Source organism: Pelophylax lessonae, assembly GCF_965119305.1.
Source record: "Pelophylax lessonae genome assembly, chromosome: 1".
Classification (NCBI taxonomy): Eukaryota; Metazoa; Chordata; class Amphibia; order Anura; family Ranidae; genus Pelophylax; species Pelophylax lessonae.
In genome coordinates, this window is record NC_138768.1 from 6,111,601 (window position 1) to 6,130,902 (window position 19,302).

At 44.9% G+C, this 19,302-nt stretch overlaps 1 protein-coding gene across 1 annotated transcript in view; it reads right to left on the reverse strand.

Annotated features, from left to right (window-relative positions):
* Nucleotides 1–4,779: 4,779 nt before the first annotated feature.
* Nucleotides 4,780–19,302, reverse strand: part of LOC309567819 (vomeronasal type-2 receptor 26-like) — a gene marked incomplete at both ends in the record, with an annotated part of 31,388 nt that continues 16,865 nt past the window's right edge. The window contains 2 exons of the mRNA XM_082273298.1: nt 4,780–5,687; nt 9,955–10,078. Of these exons, the coding sequence (XP_082129424.1) occupies nt 4,780–5,687; nt 9,955–10,078 (1,032 nt within the window). The remainder of the gene's footprint in view (nt 5,688–9,954; nt 10,079–19,302) is intronic.

Sequence of the window (19,302 nt, forward strand, 5' to 3'; positions counted from 1 at the left end):
TACCGACACAGACTATCACGCAATTTAATTGATCCCCACAGGTTTTAATTGAATAGCGGAATAGAAAATATGATCAAAAAGAAAGTGTATGTATCTCACACGTACACCAACACACTAGGCCCCAATTACTATTGTTTGTACCCCTAAAAGGATGGTTGAGGAGTAGGAGGAGGAGTATGGAACAGGCAGCACCCTCAAATCTTCAGAAGTATGAGATGAACCCCAAAAACGGGGAAAGGTGGATCTCACACATACCGACACAGACTATCACGCAATTTAATTGATCCCCAAAGGTTTTAATTGAATAGCGGAATAGAAAATATGATCAAAAAGAAAGTGAATGTATCTCACACGCACACCACCACACTAGGCCCCAATTACTATTGTTTGTACCCCTAAAAGGATGGTTGAGCAGTAGGAGGAGGAGTATGGAACAGGCAGCACCCTCAAATCTTCAGAAGTATGAGATGAACCCCAAAAACTTGGAAAGGTGGATCTCACACCTACCGACACAGACTATCACGCAATTTAATTGATCCCCAAAGGATTTAATTGAATAGCGGAATATAAAATATGATCAAAAAGAAAGTGTATGTATCTCACACGTACACCACCACACTAGGCCCCAATTACTATTGTTTGTACCCCTAAAAGGATGGTTGAGCAGTAGGAGGAGGAGTATGGAACAGGCAGCACCCTCAAATCTTCAGAAGTATGAGATTGTGTTCACTGTACCCCACAAAGATTGTGTTCACTGCACCCCACAAAGATTGTGTTCACTGCACCCTAAAAGGATTTTGTTCACTGCACCCCACAAAGATTGTGTTCACTGCACCCTAAAAGGATTTTGTTCACTGCACCCCAAAAAGATTGTGTTCACTGTACCCCCCAAAGATTGTGTTCACTGCACCCCACAAAGATTCTGTTCACTGTACCCCACAAAGATTGTGTTCATTGCACCCCAAAAAGGATTTTGTTCACTGCACCCCTAAAAAAGATTGTGTTCACTGCACCCCACAAAGGATTTTGTTCACTGCACCCCAAAAAGATTGTGTTTACTGCACCCCAAAAAGGATGTTGTTCACTGCACCCCAAAAAGGATTTTGTTCACTGCACCCCAAAAAGATTGTGTTCACTGCACCCCACAAAGATTGTGTTCACTGCACCCCACAAAGGATTTTGTTCACTGCACCCCAAAAAGATTGTGTTCACTGCACCCCACAAAGATTGTGTTCACTGCACCCCACAAAGGATTTTATTCACTGCACCCCAAAAAGATTGTGTTCACTGCACCCCAAAAAGGATGTTGTTCACTGCACCCCAAAAAGGATTTTGTTCACTGCACCCCAAAAAGATTGTGTTCACTGCACCCCACAAAGATTGTGTTCACTGCACCCCACAAAGGATATTGTTCACTGCACCCCACAAAGATTGTGTTCACTGCACCCCACAAAGATTGTGTTCACTGCACCCTAAAAGGATTTTGTTCACTGCACCCCAAAAAGATTGTGTTCACTGTACCCCCCAAAGATTGTGTTCACTGCACCCCACAAAGATTCTGTTCACTGTACCCCACAAAGATTGTGTTCACTGCACCCTAAAAGGATTTCGTTCACTGCACCCCAAAAAGGATGTTGTTCACTGCACCCCAAAAAGGATTTTGTTCACTGCACCCAAAAAGATTGTGTTCACTGCACCCCACAAAGATTGTGTTCACTGCACCCCACAAAGGATTTTGTTCACTGCACCCCACAAAGATTGTGTTCACTGCACCCTAAAAGGATTTTGTTCACTGCACCCCAAAAAGATTGTGTTCACTGCACCCTAAAAGGATTTTGTTCACTGCACCCCAAAAAGATTGTGTTCACTGTACCCCCCAAATATTGTGTTCATTGCACCCCACAAAGATTCTGTTCACTGTACCCCACAAAGATTGTGTTCACTGCACCCCACAAAGGATTTTGCTCACTGCACCCCAAAAAGATTGTGTTCACTGCACCCCAAAAAGGATTTTGTTCACTGCACCCCAAAAAGGATGTTGTTCACTGCACCCCAAAAAGATTGTGTTCACTGCACCCCACAAAGGATTTTGTTCACTGCACCCCAAAAAGATTGTGTTCACTGTACCCCACAAAGATTGTGTTCACTGCACCCCACAAAGATTGTGTTCACTGCACCCCAAAAAGGATTTTGTTCACTGCACCCCACAAAGATTGTGTTCACTGCACCCTAAAAGGATTTTGTTCACTGCACCCCAAAAAGATTGTGTTCACTGTACCCCCCAAAGATTGTGTTCACTGCACCCCACAAAGATTCTGTTCACTGTACCCCACAAAGATTGTGTTCACTGCACCCCACAAAGGATTTTGTTCACTGCACCCCAAAAAGATTGTGTTCACTGCACCCCAAAAAGGATGTTGTTCACTGCACCCCAAAAAGATTGTGTTCACTGCAGCTCACACACAGAAAAATGGATGTGGATCACTGACACCTGCCTATCTCCAATCCCACACCACACAGCAATATCGATTGTAGTTTGTAGAACACAGTTTCCCTAAAATTCAGCAGCAGCAGCCTCTCCCTAACAGGATTGAGAAGAGATCGTAGATCAGGATTGAGTGCAGAGTCACCCCACCCCCCACACAGCAATATCGATTGTACTTTGTAGAAGACACTGACCCTATAATTCAGCAGACTCTATCCCTAAAATGCCTACAACTCGCCCTGCCTAAACACTCCGACCTGTCCCTCAATTCTATCCGGACACAAATGGTTTTTTCCTGCCTGTCTTTCCCTAATCAGCAGCCAGCACGTTGATGTGTGATCTGTCCCTGATCTAAGCAGCAGAATGACGCCGCTGCGGCTGCCTGGAACTTATAAAGACTTGGTCACATGCTTCAGACGGCCAATCACAGCTACTGAGACATTTGCAGGCATGGCTGGGATGGCTTAAGGCACACCAGTTAAACGCTTGTTGATTGGCTGTTGAAAGCCCGCCATGAAAAGAGCGCCAAAGCATGCAAAACCCGGAAATAAAACGACCGAACACGGATTTTTACCCGAACATACAGTAAAGTGTCCGTGTCCGTGTTCGGGTACAAAAAATCCAATTATTCGGTACGAACACGAATAATACAGTCCGTGTTCGCTCAACACTAGTTATACTGTAAAGTTTAGTCGTTTCTTTTTCTAGATATTCAGTATTTATTATATTTGAAATTTACAGGTGAATATAAGAATTTGCTAAATAGTTTCCAGCATTTCAAATATTTAGAAAACTGTACAATATAATTAGATTTAAAATGTATCGTTCAATAAAAAATAATAACTATAAATAATAGACTGGTAGGGTTTCCGATGTGTGAAGTAAGACTATATAATATATGAATGATTTGAAACAAAGCACAATCATGCTCAAATTGCTTCTTCCTTGGCCATTGGGGGCCGCGGGAATGACAACACTGAACCCAGAAGGGATCAGAGGACATCAATTCTGGGTCCATTCTTCACAGAAAGCTGAGCAGATCAGATATGCTATATGACCAAATATTTGTAGTCACCTAAACATCACACCTATATGGGCTGTTTGAGAATCCCATTTCAAAATTATGGTCATTAATATGGAGTTGCCCCCCACCTTTGTACCTATAACTGCCTCCAGTTTTCTGGGAATGTATCTGTGGGAATTTGTGCCCATTCAACCAAAAGAACCTTAGTGAGGTCAGGTACTGGTGTTGGATGAGAAGACTTGACTCACAATCAGGCTGAGGTCAGGACTGTGTTCATAACATTTGAGTTCCTCCACACCAAACCTTTTAATCCATGTCTTTATGGAGCTGGATTTGTGCTCAGGGGCACAGTCATGCTGGAACAGAAAAGGCTGAAAGAAAACAACTGCCTACATATACTGTAGAGCAGGGGTGTCAAACTCAATTTCATTGCGGTTCGCATCAGAAGTATGATTGTCCTCAAAGGGCCGGTTGTGTCTGGGATGCACTACGTACAGAGTGCAGAGTTTAGAAGTGCATTATGTACAGTGTGAAACCCCCACCCCCCTCAAAGCTTCCTCACATCTCTCTCTCCTACCTGGTCTGGCTCTAGTACCTCCATGTGTAGGGGGTTCTGCATCACCTCTACGATTCTGGAGATCTGTCCCTGCTGTGCCCCACCGTAAGAGCGTGCAGAGATCTGTTAGTTCCAGGAGCTGCTGAGAGCCAAGTTGTTCCTTGTAAACATAGAAGGCTTCTGTGTTTACAAATGACAGTGGGGAGTGGGAGAGGAGGGTGAGATCCAGAGGTGGTGGAATGGAGTTCTGTCACGTTCCTGCTGCAAAACTGGCTGTGAAGGCCACATGACAAGGCTTGGCGGGTCGAATTCTGGATTGAATTTATACTGGCTGGTGATCTTGAAGCTTTCTTTCTTATCACACTCCAATCAGTGTGTGAGAGCAAAGTGGGAGCAAGCTGCTAAGTGCAGGTGTTGGTTACATGGTGTGATGTTTTTATTGGTCACAGCAATTTTTGTGATCGGCATCGTCCAATGAACAGCGCAGTCACACTACTTTGCTTGTGCATGCTAGGGGTCATGTAAGAGCAAGAAAATAATTAAGCTCTAAAATAGCATCTCATCCTATAACATCCGCCTTCCATTCACTTATGTACAATAGGCAGACAGAAGGCAGTTAATATACACAAAAATCATAATGATGATGATTGAACAATATTACTGAATGTGTTTTATCTGGTCTACAGCATTATACATTGAATCAATGAATTACATTTACAGCATTCTTTTCCCCAGCATTGTTCCTCTTGTGTTCAGCTCAGGTTTTAAAAGTAAAATGTAGAGTTTTGGAGAAAACATACACAATAATATTCCAGCACTGGAGGTCAATATGGCGAATATCTCCACAGCCACCATGTATTTCCCTCTGGTGCTCAGATAGGCCGGGATCATGGCAATCCAGACACTGCAGAACACCAGCATGCTGAAGGTGATGTACTTGGCTTCATTAAAACTGTCCGGTAATGTCCTCACCATGAAAGCCAGAACAAAACTCACAGCTGCCAGAAACCCCATATAACCCAACATAGAGTAGAACCCAATAACTGACCCTTCATTACACTGAATGATGATCTTCCCAGGATAGGAGTCCATGTCATACTCCTGAAATGGCGGAGAGATGGACAACCAGAGAATGCAATTCATAACCTGAATGGATGAGCAGAATAACATGACTGTATTGGGAAGTTTGACTCCCACCCATTTTCTACAAGAGCTTCCAGGTCTGGTGGCTTTGAAAGCAATGAAGACCATGATGGTTTTGGCTAGGATAGAAGATACTGAGATGGTGAAGGGAACTCCAAAGGAGACTTGTTGCAGCATACAGGAAATATCCACAGGACGGCCAAGGAAGAGGAATACAGACAGGAAACTCAGTATGAGGGAGAGGAGCAGAATGAAGCTGAGGTTCCGGTTATTGGCTCTGACTATGGGAGTGCTCCGAAACCAAAAAAATAGTCCAAGTGTAAGGAGAGATATTTTAGAAAATATGACTGAAGATACAGAAAAAAATAAAACTAGAATATCCTCCTCGTATGATAAATACTCAACGACCTTGTCAATACAAATATTTTTAGCTTTGTTAGGCCATTCATTTTCAGGACACTTCTTGCAGAGTTCACTGTCTGTAGAGTAAAAATAAGTGAAAATAACATTAGGCACGGTACACCGACAATGCAACTATTTGATGATATTAAACAAATTTCAGTCATTTCCTTAACCACTTGCTGACCGACCTATTGCACTTTTACTGCTACAGGGTGGCAGCTGTGCACCAAATCATGTACACTGTATGTGATTCTGCATTTGCACCTGCAGGGGGTGCTAGCAGAAGCTGATCTGTGGGTCCCGGAATCTCAATGTTCTCCGGAATGCGCCGATCGTTAGTAAAACACGAAGAACTGAGATATGCTTATGTAAACAAGGCATACCTCAGTTCTCACAGGGGCAAAGCAGGGAATAGAATCCATCTCTTCACCTAGAGAAAGCTGCACACTGTGTACACATAAACACTGGCTAGGCACACAGTTAACCCATTGATCACCCTAGATGTTTAACCTCTTCCCAGCCAGTGTTATTAGTACAGTGACAGTGCATATTTTTAGCACTGATCGCTGTATTAGTGTCAGTGGTTCCCACAAAGTGTCAAAAGGATCAGTTAGTGTCCCATAGTCCACCGCAATATTGCAGTATCACTATAAGCCGCTAATCGCCTCCATTACTAGCATTACAATTTCCAGGAATATATCCCATAGTTTGTAGATGCTATAAAGTTTGTGTAAACCAATCAATAAACACTTATTGGGATTTATTTACCAAACGTATGTAGCAGAATACATTTTAACCTAAATTTAAGAAGAAATAAGATTTTTAAATTTTTTTATTGGATATATTTTATAGCAGAAAATATATATTTTTTTCAAATTGTTGGTCTTTTGTCTATAGTGCAAAAAATAAAAAATGCAGTGGTGATAAAATACCACAAAAGAAAGCTTTATTTGTAGGAAAATAATTACCTACATGTCAGTTAAAGTAACGCAGTGCTGTATCGCAAAAAAATGGCCTGGTCATGAAGGGGGTAAACCTTCCAGGGCTCAAGTGGTCAATTTTCTTTAATTTTTTTTTTGAGTTATAATGTAATATTTAATCTAAAATAAAAGCCATACAAAACAAAACAAACTGTTTGTAACAATATATATGGTTAGGTAAATGTATAGTGGGCCTTGTCTGCCTAACAGCAGGGCTGTGATTTATTGAGGTAGGGTGTCATGGTCTCCAGGTGTGCCTGCTGAAGGGGGAGTCTCCCCACTGGCTCCTGTGAGAGGCTTCTCATGGGCAGTGAGGGAAACCCAATCAGAGGACACATCCAGGCTTGTAACTACCCCAGAAGGCAGATTATGCTGCAAAGGATTCTGGGAGTGGGTATAAGTTTGGGGGAGGCACCTGGCACAATGTCTTTGGTGGGAGAAGAGTCCCAGGAGGGAGAGAATGGCTGTCTCTCCTCCTGTCTGAGGAAGAGGATCTCAGGGGATTGTCTGAGGATCTAGAGAGTGCGGAGCTGAGGGGATCCGGTGTGCTGAGACCCTGCGGAGAGAGAGAGAGGGGTCCAGTCCCAGGAAAGCCTACACATGTCGTGAGTACTGAGGATTGCCCCTGGAGGTCTGCCTAAAGTTAGAGGGGCCCAACTCTAGTAGAGGTTCTGGGATCCGGTGCCAGCTAGCAGTGAAAGGGGGTACCTAGGTTGAGGACCCTGAAGTGACAGAGGGGGTACATTGTCAGTGACCCTGAAGAGTTCAAAGTGAAAGGGGCACCTGCAGTTGGGCCCTGAATTTTGCAGTGTGTGTCAGTGGAAGTTACAGTCTTACAGAGTTCTACAATATACTACCTCAAGCCAGTGCAAGCGGAGGAAAGTATACAGTGACTTTAGCAGCATTGCAGTGTCAGAAGTCATAGAGTTCACAGTCCTGGATCTTCATGACTTTATGTCGAGGATTCAGCACATCTATTAAGTTACCGTATGTTCTCAGTGCTGGAGAGCGTTGACTGGCGCCGGCTGGCGTCAAAGAAGCGTCAAGGAGCATTTTTGGGGAAGAAAGTCCCAAGTGTAATTAGTTAAAGCCTAAAGGAGTATCCCACTCATTCCCTTCTCCCATCCCCTTAATTACAATAAAAACCACAAACAAAGTTGCCAGAGTTGTCGCTGCTTCAGTTGTCACACCCAGGGTCGCAGCTCACATGGGCTGGATGGGATACCGAGACTAATGGCAGACCAACACCAGGCCACAGGCCTGAAAACCTTGCTACATATATATATATATATATATATATATATATATATATATATATATATATATATATATATACACACTGCTAAAAAAAAATAAAGGAACACTTTGAAAACACATCAGATCTCAATGGGGAAAAATCTCATGCTGGATATCAATACTGATATGGACTGGGTAAAGTGTTAGGAAAGAAAGGATGCCACATAATTTAATGGCAATTAAAATGATCAACCTACAGAGGGGTGAACTCAAAGACTCTACCAAAATTAAAGTGGAAAAATGATGCAGCAGGCGAGTCCATTCCGCTGAAATTTCATTGCAGAAACTTAGAATGGTCCTCAGTAGCTTGTATGCATGCCTGAAAACATCGGCATGCTTCTAATGAGACAAAAGATGGTGTCCTGGGGTATTTCCTCCCAGATCTACACAAGGACATCACTGAGCTCCTGAACAGACTGAGGTGCAACCTGGTATTTTCAGATGGACCAAAACATAATGTCCCAGAGGTGTTCTATTGGATTTAGGTCAGACAAGCGTGGGGGGCATTCAATGGTATCAATTCCTTCATCCTCCAGGAACCGGCTTCATATTGTAGCCACATGAGGCCGGGCATTGTCGCGCACGAGGATGAACCCAGGACCACTGCACCAGCGTAGGGTCTGACAATGTGTCCAAAGATTTTATTCCAATACCTAATGGCAGTCAGGGTGCCATTGTCTAGCCTGTACAGGTCTGTGCATGCCTCCATGGATTTACCTCCCCAGACCATCACTGACCCACCGCCAATCCAGTCCTGCTGAATGATGTTACAGGAAGCATAATGTTCTCCACGGTTTCTCAGGACCCTTTCATGTCTGTCACATGTACTCAGGGTGAACCTACTCTCATCTGTGAAAAGCACAGGGCGCCAGTGGCAGACCCGCCATCTCTGGTGTTCAATAGCAAATGCAAATTGAGCTCCACAGTGCTGGGCAGTGAGCACAGGGCCCACTAGAAGACATCGGCCCTCAGGCCACCCTCATGAAGTCTGTTTCTGATTGTTTGGTCAGAGACATTCACACCAGTGGCCTGCTGGAGGTCATTTTGTAGTGCTCATCCTGTTCCTCCTTACACAAAGGAGCAGATACCAGTCCTGCTGATGGGATAAGGACCTTCTTTACCCCTTTCTAGCTCTCCTAGAGTAGCTGCCTTGCCTGTCTCCTGGAATCTCCTCCATGCATTCGAGACACAGCAAACCTTCTGGTAATGGCACATATTGATGTGCAATCCTGGAGGAGTTGGACTGCCTGTGCAACCTCTATAGGGTCCAGGTATGGCCTCATGCTACCAGCAGTGACACTGACCCTAGCCAAATGAAAAACTAGTGAAAAACAGTCATAAAAGATTAGTACGGAAAAAAATGTCAGTGGCCTCCACCTGTAAAACCATTCTGTTTTGGAGATTGTCTCATTTTGCCTATCTAGTGCCCCTGTTGTTTATTTTATTAATAACAAAGCAGCTAAAACTGATTAACAACCCCCTCTGCTACTTAACTGACCAAAACAATATTGACTTCATGCTAAACTCTGATTTAAAAGCGTTCCTTTAATTTTTTTGAGCAGTGTATATAAATATAAGATATAATATATAAGAAAGTTTTAGTCATGAACAAAGTGAGATGATGACTTACTGAAAATAAAAGCACCTTCAGCCTCAGTGGTGGCCATGACACAGTCTATCTGTAACCCTAACATGTATGTAACAATCACATTCCCTTACTTTACCATTTTTGGTCTCTTCATTCTCCAGACCACATTTAGGTAAGTGTAAAAGTGTTGGAGGCTTTCTCAGGCAGACAGTTGGAGGAAGCGGATTCCTGTTGCTTGCTTGAGAAAGCCTCCAACACTCCCAGAAGGGTCAGAGGTAGAAGAAAAGTGCAATAATCTCCCCCCCCCCCTCCCAAAAAAAGTCAGAAAGGCGCCATCAGTAATCATTAATTTCATACAATGTAGGGAGATGTTCAGCCTGCAAAGTGTAAAGTGGTTACAGAATCACTTTAAGGGACTTTAAAAGTTTTCATTTTCTAATTCAATATCAGAGTTTCTATTTAAAGAAATATAAAGCTTACCGGATTGGTTTGATATTTCTCCTTCTGAACATGGAGCACAATTATAACAACATGAGTGATATCCTTCTCTTACAGATTTTCTGAACCCTGGAAGACATTCCTCGGAGCATCGACCCCTTGGGACCTAAGATAATATGGAAAGATATGAACTATTCAAGAGCAAACCTACAGATATAATAATGTAAGTAGGGATGGGCAAACGGTTCCCACCAAATGCCTTCTCTGTGCTTTGACATTTCTTGTATAGGTAAGGGACGGGGCCACCTGGCACCGCCCCTTCTGACATCACATGCCCAGCATGCACCAGTCTGTGACGTCAGAAGGGGACGGTGCCACTGGGTGACTTAGTCAGGTGGCCCCGCCCCTTGCCTATATAAGAAATGTGTGCGGAGGAGGCATTCGGCGGGAGGCCTCCCAGGTGGGGGAACGTTTTTGATTTTTTTTTCTTAATTTTCAGGTCACTGGGCGGTGTTATTGATGATGGATTTACATTGGGGGACATTGTTTTTTTATTTTTTAATAAAGGAATTGTTAAAAACTTGTCTCTTGTGTTTATTACTTTTTGACACTTTTTTGTACCCGTTACTCATTCACATAACGGGGGCTGAGATCTGGGGGCCCCATTGTTAAAACAAGGCTTCCAGATTCCGAAAATACCCCCAGCCATAGACTCCCCACAACCACCGACCCCCCTTCCCCAAAGCATTCACCCCCCTCCCATGTTGTGGGCATGTGGCCTGGTATGGGTCAGGAGGGAGGGCATTAGCTTGCCTCCCCCCCTTTCCTGACTTGCCAGGCTGCATGCCCAGATAGGGGTCTGGTAGGGATTTTGGGGGGACCCCACGCCATTTTAAAAAAAACATTGGCATGGGGATTTTCATTCAAATCCATACCAGTCTCAAAGGGTCTGGAATGGACTGGGGGGCCCATGTGTTTTATTTATTTTTTTAAATAGCCGGATGCCCGCAATTACAATCGTGAATCATTTTAAATGGGATTTGACTCTTTTTTTTTTGCTTTAGAAATGTCATTTTTGCTGCAGCATGTTTTATGCATGCTACAGATGTGCCACTTTACAGGCACATTAAGGGGACCCCCAGCTACTATATTTAAAGTATTTTTCATTTTCATTATTGCACTTTAAGCATAATTACAATCGATGCTCCTGATAAAAATTCTCGTTTTTATTTTTTTTTATTGATACATGCTCCCCAGGGCAGTTCCCTGGACCCCCATACCTCTTACATGGGCAATTACCTGCATACACAACTTAAAAATTGTCACTTTTGATTTTTCCTGTTTGGTTCCCATAGACTTCAATGGGGTTCACTGTTTGGGTTAGAACATTTCCAACTGTTCCAGAGTTCTGCTGAGAACCAAACAGGGGGTGTTTGGCCGATGTCTAAGTGTAAGTAGTGTAATAGTGGTGTGAGTGAAGCTTCTGGTGTTTAAAATGATGTAGCATGCATACCTTGGTGGAAACACATGAACCATTCCAGAAGGTGACCCTTTATTAGTCTGGATAGCACAGCATATGCTCCGAACCAGAAGACAGAAATAGACATCTAGGACTACTAGCAGAATCTTTCATTAGAAAGGTTACAGCAACAAAACTATCAGTACAAGTATAAATGCCCAAATAGAAAATCTCCTGCAATACAAAGAGAAGAATACAAGTAGTCGTGTACCTCTGGTAACCACATACAATGCAGAACTAGAAGGGATACGAGAGATATTTAGGCTAGGTTAACACCTGTGTGGCTGTGCGGGCCGCAATTTGCGTGGGCACGAGAGCCCATTCATTTTAATGGGCTTCTGTGCCCCGTGATACGCAGGAAAGAAGTCCCCGCACTATTTTTGAAATTGCAGCCCCTACGGTAACCGAGGTTCCCAGAACAGGTGCGATTTCCAGTGTGGGCGGCATGCCATTAGGATTAAAGACACCCACCCGCGGGTCTTGCTTTTTACTGGTGTGGGTGGTTGTGGCTGCTTGTATTTGTGCGAGTCCCGCAGCAGCACTACCCGCACAAATGTGAACCTAACCTAACAGAGGACAGAACCCTGAAAGGAATATTCCAACAATCCCCAGTGCTAACCTTCAGGCAACCACCCAACCTCAGTCTTTTCATCCAACACCAGTACCTGACGAGCCGAACACCCACCTTGTTCGGTTCGCACCAGAACACCACGAACAGGGGAAAAGTTTGTTTCGAACAAACAAACTCCATTGAAGTCTATGGGACTCGAATGTCAAAAATCAGAAGTCCTCATTTTGAAGGCTTAAATGCAAGTTATTGCCCAACTAAAGTGCACAGTATGGGGGTCCGGGTCCTGACCTGGGGAACATGTAGCAATGAAAAACACATTTTTAAAAAGAATCCTTTTTAGAGGAGCACTGGTTTACTGATTTTAATGAGGCTTAAAGTGAAACTATAAAAATGTGCCTGTAAATTAGTGCATCTCTATGATGTATGTAGCCTGCTGCAGCTATGCTGACATTTCTAAAGGAAAAAAAGTCATATACAAATATACATACAAACTTCAAATGGCATGTACTTGTCATACGGGTGCAGAAAAATTGGGCCTTGGTTGTTGGTGGTGCCTGAACACCGCAACCCCTCACAGTTACTCTTGCTGGGTGCAGGAACGGGACCTGCTGCTAAAAATTCCATACAAATTTGAAATCACATGAACTTGTCATACAGGTGCAGAAAAAGTGGGCCTTGGTTGTTGGTGGTGCCTGAACACCGCAACCCCTCGCAGTTACTCTTGCTGGGTGCAGGAACGGGCCCTGCTGGAAAAAATTCCATTTTAATTTGAAATCACATGAACTTGTTATACAGGAGCAGAAAAATTGGACCTTACTTGTTGGTGGTGCCTAAACACCGCTACCAATCGCAGTTACTCTTGCTGGGTGCAGGAACAGGCACTGCTGGTAAAAATTCCATACGAATTTGAAATTGGCTAAGATCAAGTGTTGTATGTGTTCTTATCAGTGATCTAGTGGGGGTGCTGTGCTGTCATCTGACCTGGCCAAGGTAAGTTGGCGGCTATGCAAACCTGCTAAAGTGATGGGGACCTGGAACGTTAGTATCGTCAGGAACTGAATCTGAAATTGGGCCTTTGGTGTTGGTGGTGCCTGAAAACCATAACCCCTCACAGTTACTCTTTCTGGGCGCAGGAACGGGACCTGCTGGTAAGAATTCCATACAGATTTGAAATCGCATGTACTTGTCATACAGGTGTAAAAAATTGGGCCTTTGGTGGTGCCTGAACACCGTAACCCCTCACAGTTACTCTTGCTGGGTGCAGGGCACAGGGACAGGGCCTGCTGTTAAAAATTATACACAAAACTTAAATTGTATGCACCTGTCATACAAGGGCAGAAAAATAAGGCATAGAGTATGGGTGGTGACCTAAACCAAAAAAAAATGTTGGAAGCTAGCAGAATCAAGGTTGAGGAACAGGATAGTCAGCATATGCAGTCTTCAAGGGATGGCAGACCCCTAGCAAATGTAATCAGTTACATCAGCATCAGAGGCTTGATAGCTGCTGTTAATCCAGGACTGATTAATTTTGATAAAAGTCAGCTGGTCAACAGAGTGTGTGGATAGACGCACTCTTTTTGTCCATCACAAAACCGCCAGCAGCACTGAATGTCTGTTCAGAAAGCACGCTGGAAGCAGGACAGGCCAGTAGCTCCATTGCAAAATTGAGCAAGTTCTGGCCATGGGTCCATCCTCAAGACCCAGTAACCCAGTGGATGCTCAGTTGTAAAGGTCTCCAAGTCTGCTCTTGCCACTAGATAATCATGCACCATATGATGGAGATACTGCTGATGTTTGCTTAAACCTAACAGCCCTGGGTACTGCTGAGGACTAAAGAATTGCTCCTCCTTTGGCTGAACGAAGCCTCAGAAACACGTCCAGAGAATGTTGACCTCCCAGTGTCTGGAAAGGTGTTACACAATTTATTTTTCAAGGCCTCCTCAAGATGTTTCATCCTCTGCTCCCTCTGCAAAGGCAGGAGGAGCTCTGCAACATTACCCTTGTAATGTGGATCAAGAAGGGTTGCCAACCAGTAATTATCCCTCTCCTTCATAGCATGACTCCTTGGGTTCTTTTGCAGGCTTTGCAGAATCAGCGAGCCCATGCAAAGTTAGGCATGAGCTTCTAAGTCCTCTGGGTCACTAAGGATGACATTTTCAGCAGGAGCAACCTCTCCCCAACCACGTACAACTCCAGGGGTTTCTGGGGAATGAAAACCACCCCTTGAAGACTGCTGTATGCTATCCGCTACATCCATGCTGGCACAATCCTCCTCCTCCTCTTCCTCCTGTGTGTTTTATGTCCCTGCAGGCATAATATCAGCATAAAGGGGCCTTGTGAGCAAAGGAAATCCTCTTCTTCCTCCTGCTGTTCTGCCTCAAGTGCCCTGTCCATGATTCCATGAAGTGCATGCTCCAGCAGGTAGACTAGAAGGATTGTGTCACTGATGCATACATATTCCCGGCTCACCATCATTGTGGTCTCCTCAAATGGTGACAGGACGGTGCATGCATCCTCTATCAAAAAGCCACTGGCGTGGGGAAAAAAAGCCAAGTTCCCCTGAGCCTGTCCTTGTGCCATACTCACACAGGTACTCATTGATGGCCAAAGAGCAAATGACTCCTGCGCTTCAGGGGTGGCCTTGCAGCTGGTATCCTGAAAATGCGATTCAGGTTGAATTGTAGTAAATTCAGGCTGTGCTGCCAGTCTTAACGGGTCGTGGTAACCCAAAGCAGATACTGGAAAAGAGAAATGGACAGAGGGCGCATCAGCCTAGCGCATTATCTTTAAAACAATTTATTGTAATAGACATGTATACACATTATACTCACAAAACAATTATGAAACATGGGCAATAAGCAATGAGGGACCACCAGAGGTCTCCACTGGGCATCTTCAGCTCGTAAGCGGTTTTTTTGGTACTCTACATCCTTCCACAGCCTGCGGCAGCTGAGGATGCCCAGTGGAGACTCCTGGTGGTCCCTCATTGCTTATTGCCCGTGTTTTATAATTGTTTTGTGAGTATAATGTTTATACATGTCTATTACAATAAATTGTTTTAAAGATAATGCGCTAGGCTGGTGCGCCCTCTGTCCATTACTCGTCGATGGCCCTCAGCAATGCTGCAGTGGCTGCACATGCAGCAAATGTTGAATTCCACCCGGCGAGCATGTCACAAATGAGGCGGTTGAATTCCCGTTGAATGTTAGATAGTCGAGCCCTGGCATTGTATGAATGTCGGAAATGGCCACAGAGTTTTATGGCCTAGCTCAGGAGATCTTCACTTGGGGTGTACTCAGTATTGTTGCCAGCTGTTTAAACATAATGGCTGTGTGTTGAGTTATTTTGAGGGTACAGCAAATTTATACTGTTATAAAGGGCTTTTTTTCAGCGGGAATGCGGGGGAACGCAGTTCCGGCACCTCCAGGACTGACTGTATGTAATGGCAAAGGGTGCTGGGGTGTGCTGCAGGGTCTATTGATAATAACTGCTGGGGGATCTATTCTAACTGGAAGGGATATACTTTTGCAGGGGGGTCTGTTGTTACTGAGGTCAATTGTTGCTGCTGTGGGATCTATTGTTGCTGCTGTGGGATCTATTGTTGCTGGGGTGAGTCTTATGTTGCTGGGGGGGGGGGTGTCAGTTGTTGCTGGGAGAGATCTGCTGTTGAGGGAAGGGCCTATTGATGCTGGCTGTAGGGAGATATGTTGTTGATGCTGCTGGGAGTCTATTGTTGTTGAGGGGGAAATTTTGTTGCGGGTGGTCCATTGTTGTTAGAGGGATCTATTGTTGCTGGCTGCAGGGGATTTATTTTACTGCTTTTCTTGTTATGACTCCCAAATTCCATACACATTACTTAACACCACAAAATGATACTTGGTTCTTGTCTTAAAGGGCAGTATTGGGAGGTGGGTAAGGGATGGAACCAAGGAACAGTGCTTGGAGGTGGGTAGGGGGCGGAGAAAAGATGTACCTCTAAAAGAGGGAGTTCCTGCACCTATTCTCTGAGAAAAAAAAGCCCTGCTGTTATACAAGCTATACACTCACTACTTTACATTGTAGCAAAGTGTAATTTTTTAGTGTTGTCACATGAAAAGATAGAATAAAATATTTACAAAAATGTGAGGGGTGTACTCACTTTTTTGAGATACTGCTTATATATGTAGATATCAAAGTATGGTCTATAGTGATGGACGAACAATGGCCGGGGCGGTTCGCAAACGTTATCCGCAAATTTGCTCAAATGTTCAGGAACTGCAAGTTCACGGCGGGCCCTATTGACTTTAATGGCAGGCGAACATTAAAAACCTCCAGGTCATGTTTGCAACCACAAAATACTTACTGTGCACACATAGTCCCACAACATGGACACTGTCATAACAGAAGTATTAAGCAAGACTGGGACTGACTAATAATGTAATAGCTCTGCCTAAATCAGCTAAAAAAACTGACAGAAGCAGGTAAATACATGTCAAAAACATATTGGGTCCATTCACACGTCTGTAAAATGGGTCCGCATCCATTCCACAATTTAGCGGAACATTTAGAGACCCATTGATTTTCAAATCCAGTATGAAAAATTAGGCATTCACAGGATAAAGAAGTGTCGTCAATTACAGGCCCCAAAAATTAGCCCACATGCGTTCACCTGACAGCAAAGAACGTTGTATTCTGTGGCTGGAGATACATTAGACATTCACAGGATACAGAAGTAAGTGTCGCCCATTACAGACCCCAAAAATTAGCCCACATGCGTCCACCTGACAGCAAAGAATGTTGTATTCTGAGGCTGGAGGTACATTAGGCATTCACAGGATAAATAAGTGTCGGCCATTAAAGGCCGCAAAAAATTTGGCATTCAACGGACATAAAAGGCCTTTTATGCCTGGCATGAGGAATTTGAATCAAACGTGGTCTACTGGTCACATGTGTTGTATTCAACAGAGATCCATGCCTCATTCATTTTTAGAAATGTGAGGTAGTCAACACTGTCGTGAGCAAGGCGAGTGCGCTTATTGGTCATGATCCCCCCTGCTGCTCTGAACGTCCTTTCAGACAGGACACTGGACGAGGGGCAAGCCAACAGTTCCATTGCAAATTGTGCAAGCTCTGGCCAGAGGTCAAGCCTGCCCACCCAGTAGTTCAGGGGTTCATCACTCCTCAGAGCATCCACGTCGGCCGTTAACCCGATGTAGTCGGACACCTGTTGGTCTAGGAGTTCCCTGATGCTGGATCTGGAGTACAGCTGTCAATGGCTCAGCTGAAAGAAGGATCTCATATCAGAAGTGACAAACACATCTTCAAACCGCCCTCTTCTTGCAGGTGCTGTTGGATTGGTATCCACAGCTGTTTGTCTGTGAGTGGGAATTCCTCTGCCAGCGCACGTAAAAGCAGAATGCAGCATTTCTTGAAGCAAGGCCCCCGAAGTGCTGCATTCTGACAGCCCTCTGTGATGGTGGTAACATTTCCGCCATTTTTTGTTTGTACCGAGGGTCTAAGTACGTTAACACCCAGTACTGGTCCTTGCCCTTTATGCTTTTTATACGGGGGTCCTTCTTAAAACACTGGAGCATGAAGACCCCCATTTGCACTAACCTGGAAGCGGTGTAGTGGCCTAGCTCCTGCTCTTAATCCAGGATAATGTCGTCCTCGTTCTCCTCCCCCCCATCCACGGACAACACCAGGGATCCCAGAAAGGTTTAAACCATGCTCTTCTTGCTCCTCCTCATCCGCCCCGGCACCATCCTCCTCAGACTCCTCTTCAGACTTCTGTTGTTGACTTGTCTCAGATGGATTAGCACCCCCTGGGAATTCATCCAACATTGCGACTTCCTCCTCTTCCTGCTTCCCGACGGCTTGATCAATGACATGATGCAATGCATGCTCCAGAAAGAAGGCGTAAGGTATGATGTCACTGATGGCACCCTGGCCGTGACTGAACAGTTTGGTGATCTCATCAAATGGCCGCAGAAGTCTGCATGCAATGAGCATGAGCAGCAACTGGCGAGGTGAAAAAAACTAAGCTCCCCAAAACCTGTCCTGCCGCAGAGTTCGTACAGGTAATCGTTAACTGCACGTTTCTGCTGGAGCAGCCTATCAAACATATACAAGGTTGAGTTCCATTGCGTCGGGCAGTCACAAATAAGACGCCTGACGGGCAAGTTGTGTCGCCGCTGAATGTCAGCAAGGCGAGCCATGGCTGTGTAAGATCTTCGGAAATGGCCCGAGATTTTCCTGGCCTGCCGCAAGACGTCCTGGACCCCAGGGTATTTGGCCACGAATTGCTGCAAGACCAAGTTCAGGAGGTGTGCCACGCATGGCACGTGTGTAATCTTGGCCTGTTTCAGCGCGCTCAGCAGATTGGCACCGTTGTTGCACACCACTTTACCAACTTTCAAATTCAGCGGTGTCAGCCACTGATCTGCCTAAAAGGAGTGCAGGACCAGTGTGGCTCTTGGCTTCCAGGCACAACAGACGCAGCACAGCATGGCAACGTCTCACCTGACATGTGGAATAGGCTCTAGGGATCTTGGGCCATGCAGTGGAAGAGACGGTAGCAGCGGAAAAGGAGGAGCATGCAATCTGTGGATGTAAAACCAAATCTACACAGGTGCCATGGATTACATGCTTGACGGCCGTCAGAAGTTTCACTCAGTGGCAGTAAAAGTTATATACCTTCCCTGCCCATGTTTGCTAGACCACGTGTCAGTGGTCAGATGTATCTTGGCACCGACACTGTGTGCCACAGATACATTCACTTGCCGCTGAACATGGCCATACAGCTCTGGAATGCCCTTCTGCGAGAAATATTTCCTTCCTGGGACCTTCCATTGTGGCTTTCCAATGGCCACAAATTTCCAAAAGGCCTCCGAGTCCACCAGTTGATATGGCAGTAGTTGGTGGGCTATCAGTTCCGACAAGCCAGCGGTCAACCGCTGGCTTGTCGGAGGGATAGGCAAGAGGGTTATCCAGCGTCATCATTTTTTTTTACGCTCCAACATTTGGGCCACAGAAACCTGCCTTTTTCCAGAAAAACGTGAGAACGGCATGATGGAAGGTGGAGGACAATTGTGAGGAGAAGGAGAAGAGGCTGGACAGTGAGAGCCTGGAATGTGGCTTTGTGGGTTCTGAAGGCATTGCTCCCACTGGGCTCGGTGATGGGAGTCCAGGTGCCTTCTTAAGGCGGGCGTCCCTAGGTGAGTGTTGGGCTTACCGTGACTTATGCGTTGACTGCTAAGGCTGCAGATGGCAACACTATTGTCAGCAGCGGACACATTAAAAAAAGTCCACACTGCGGAGC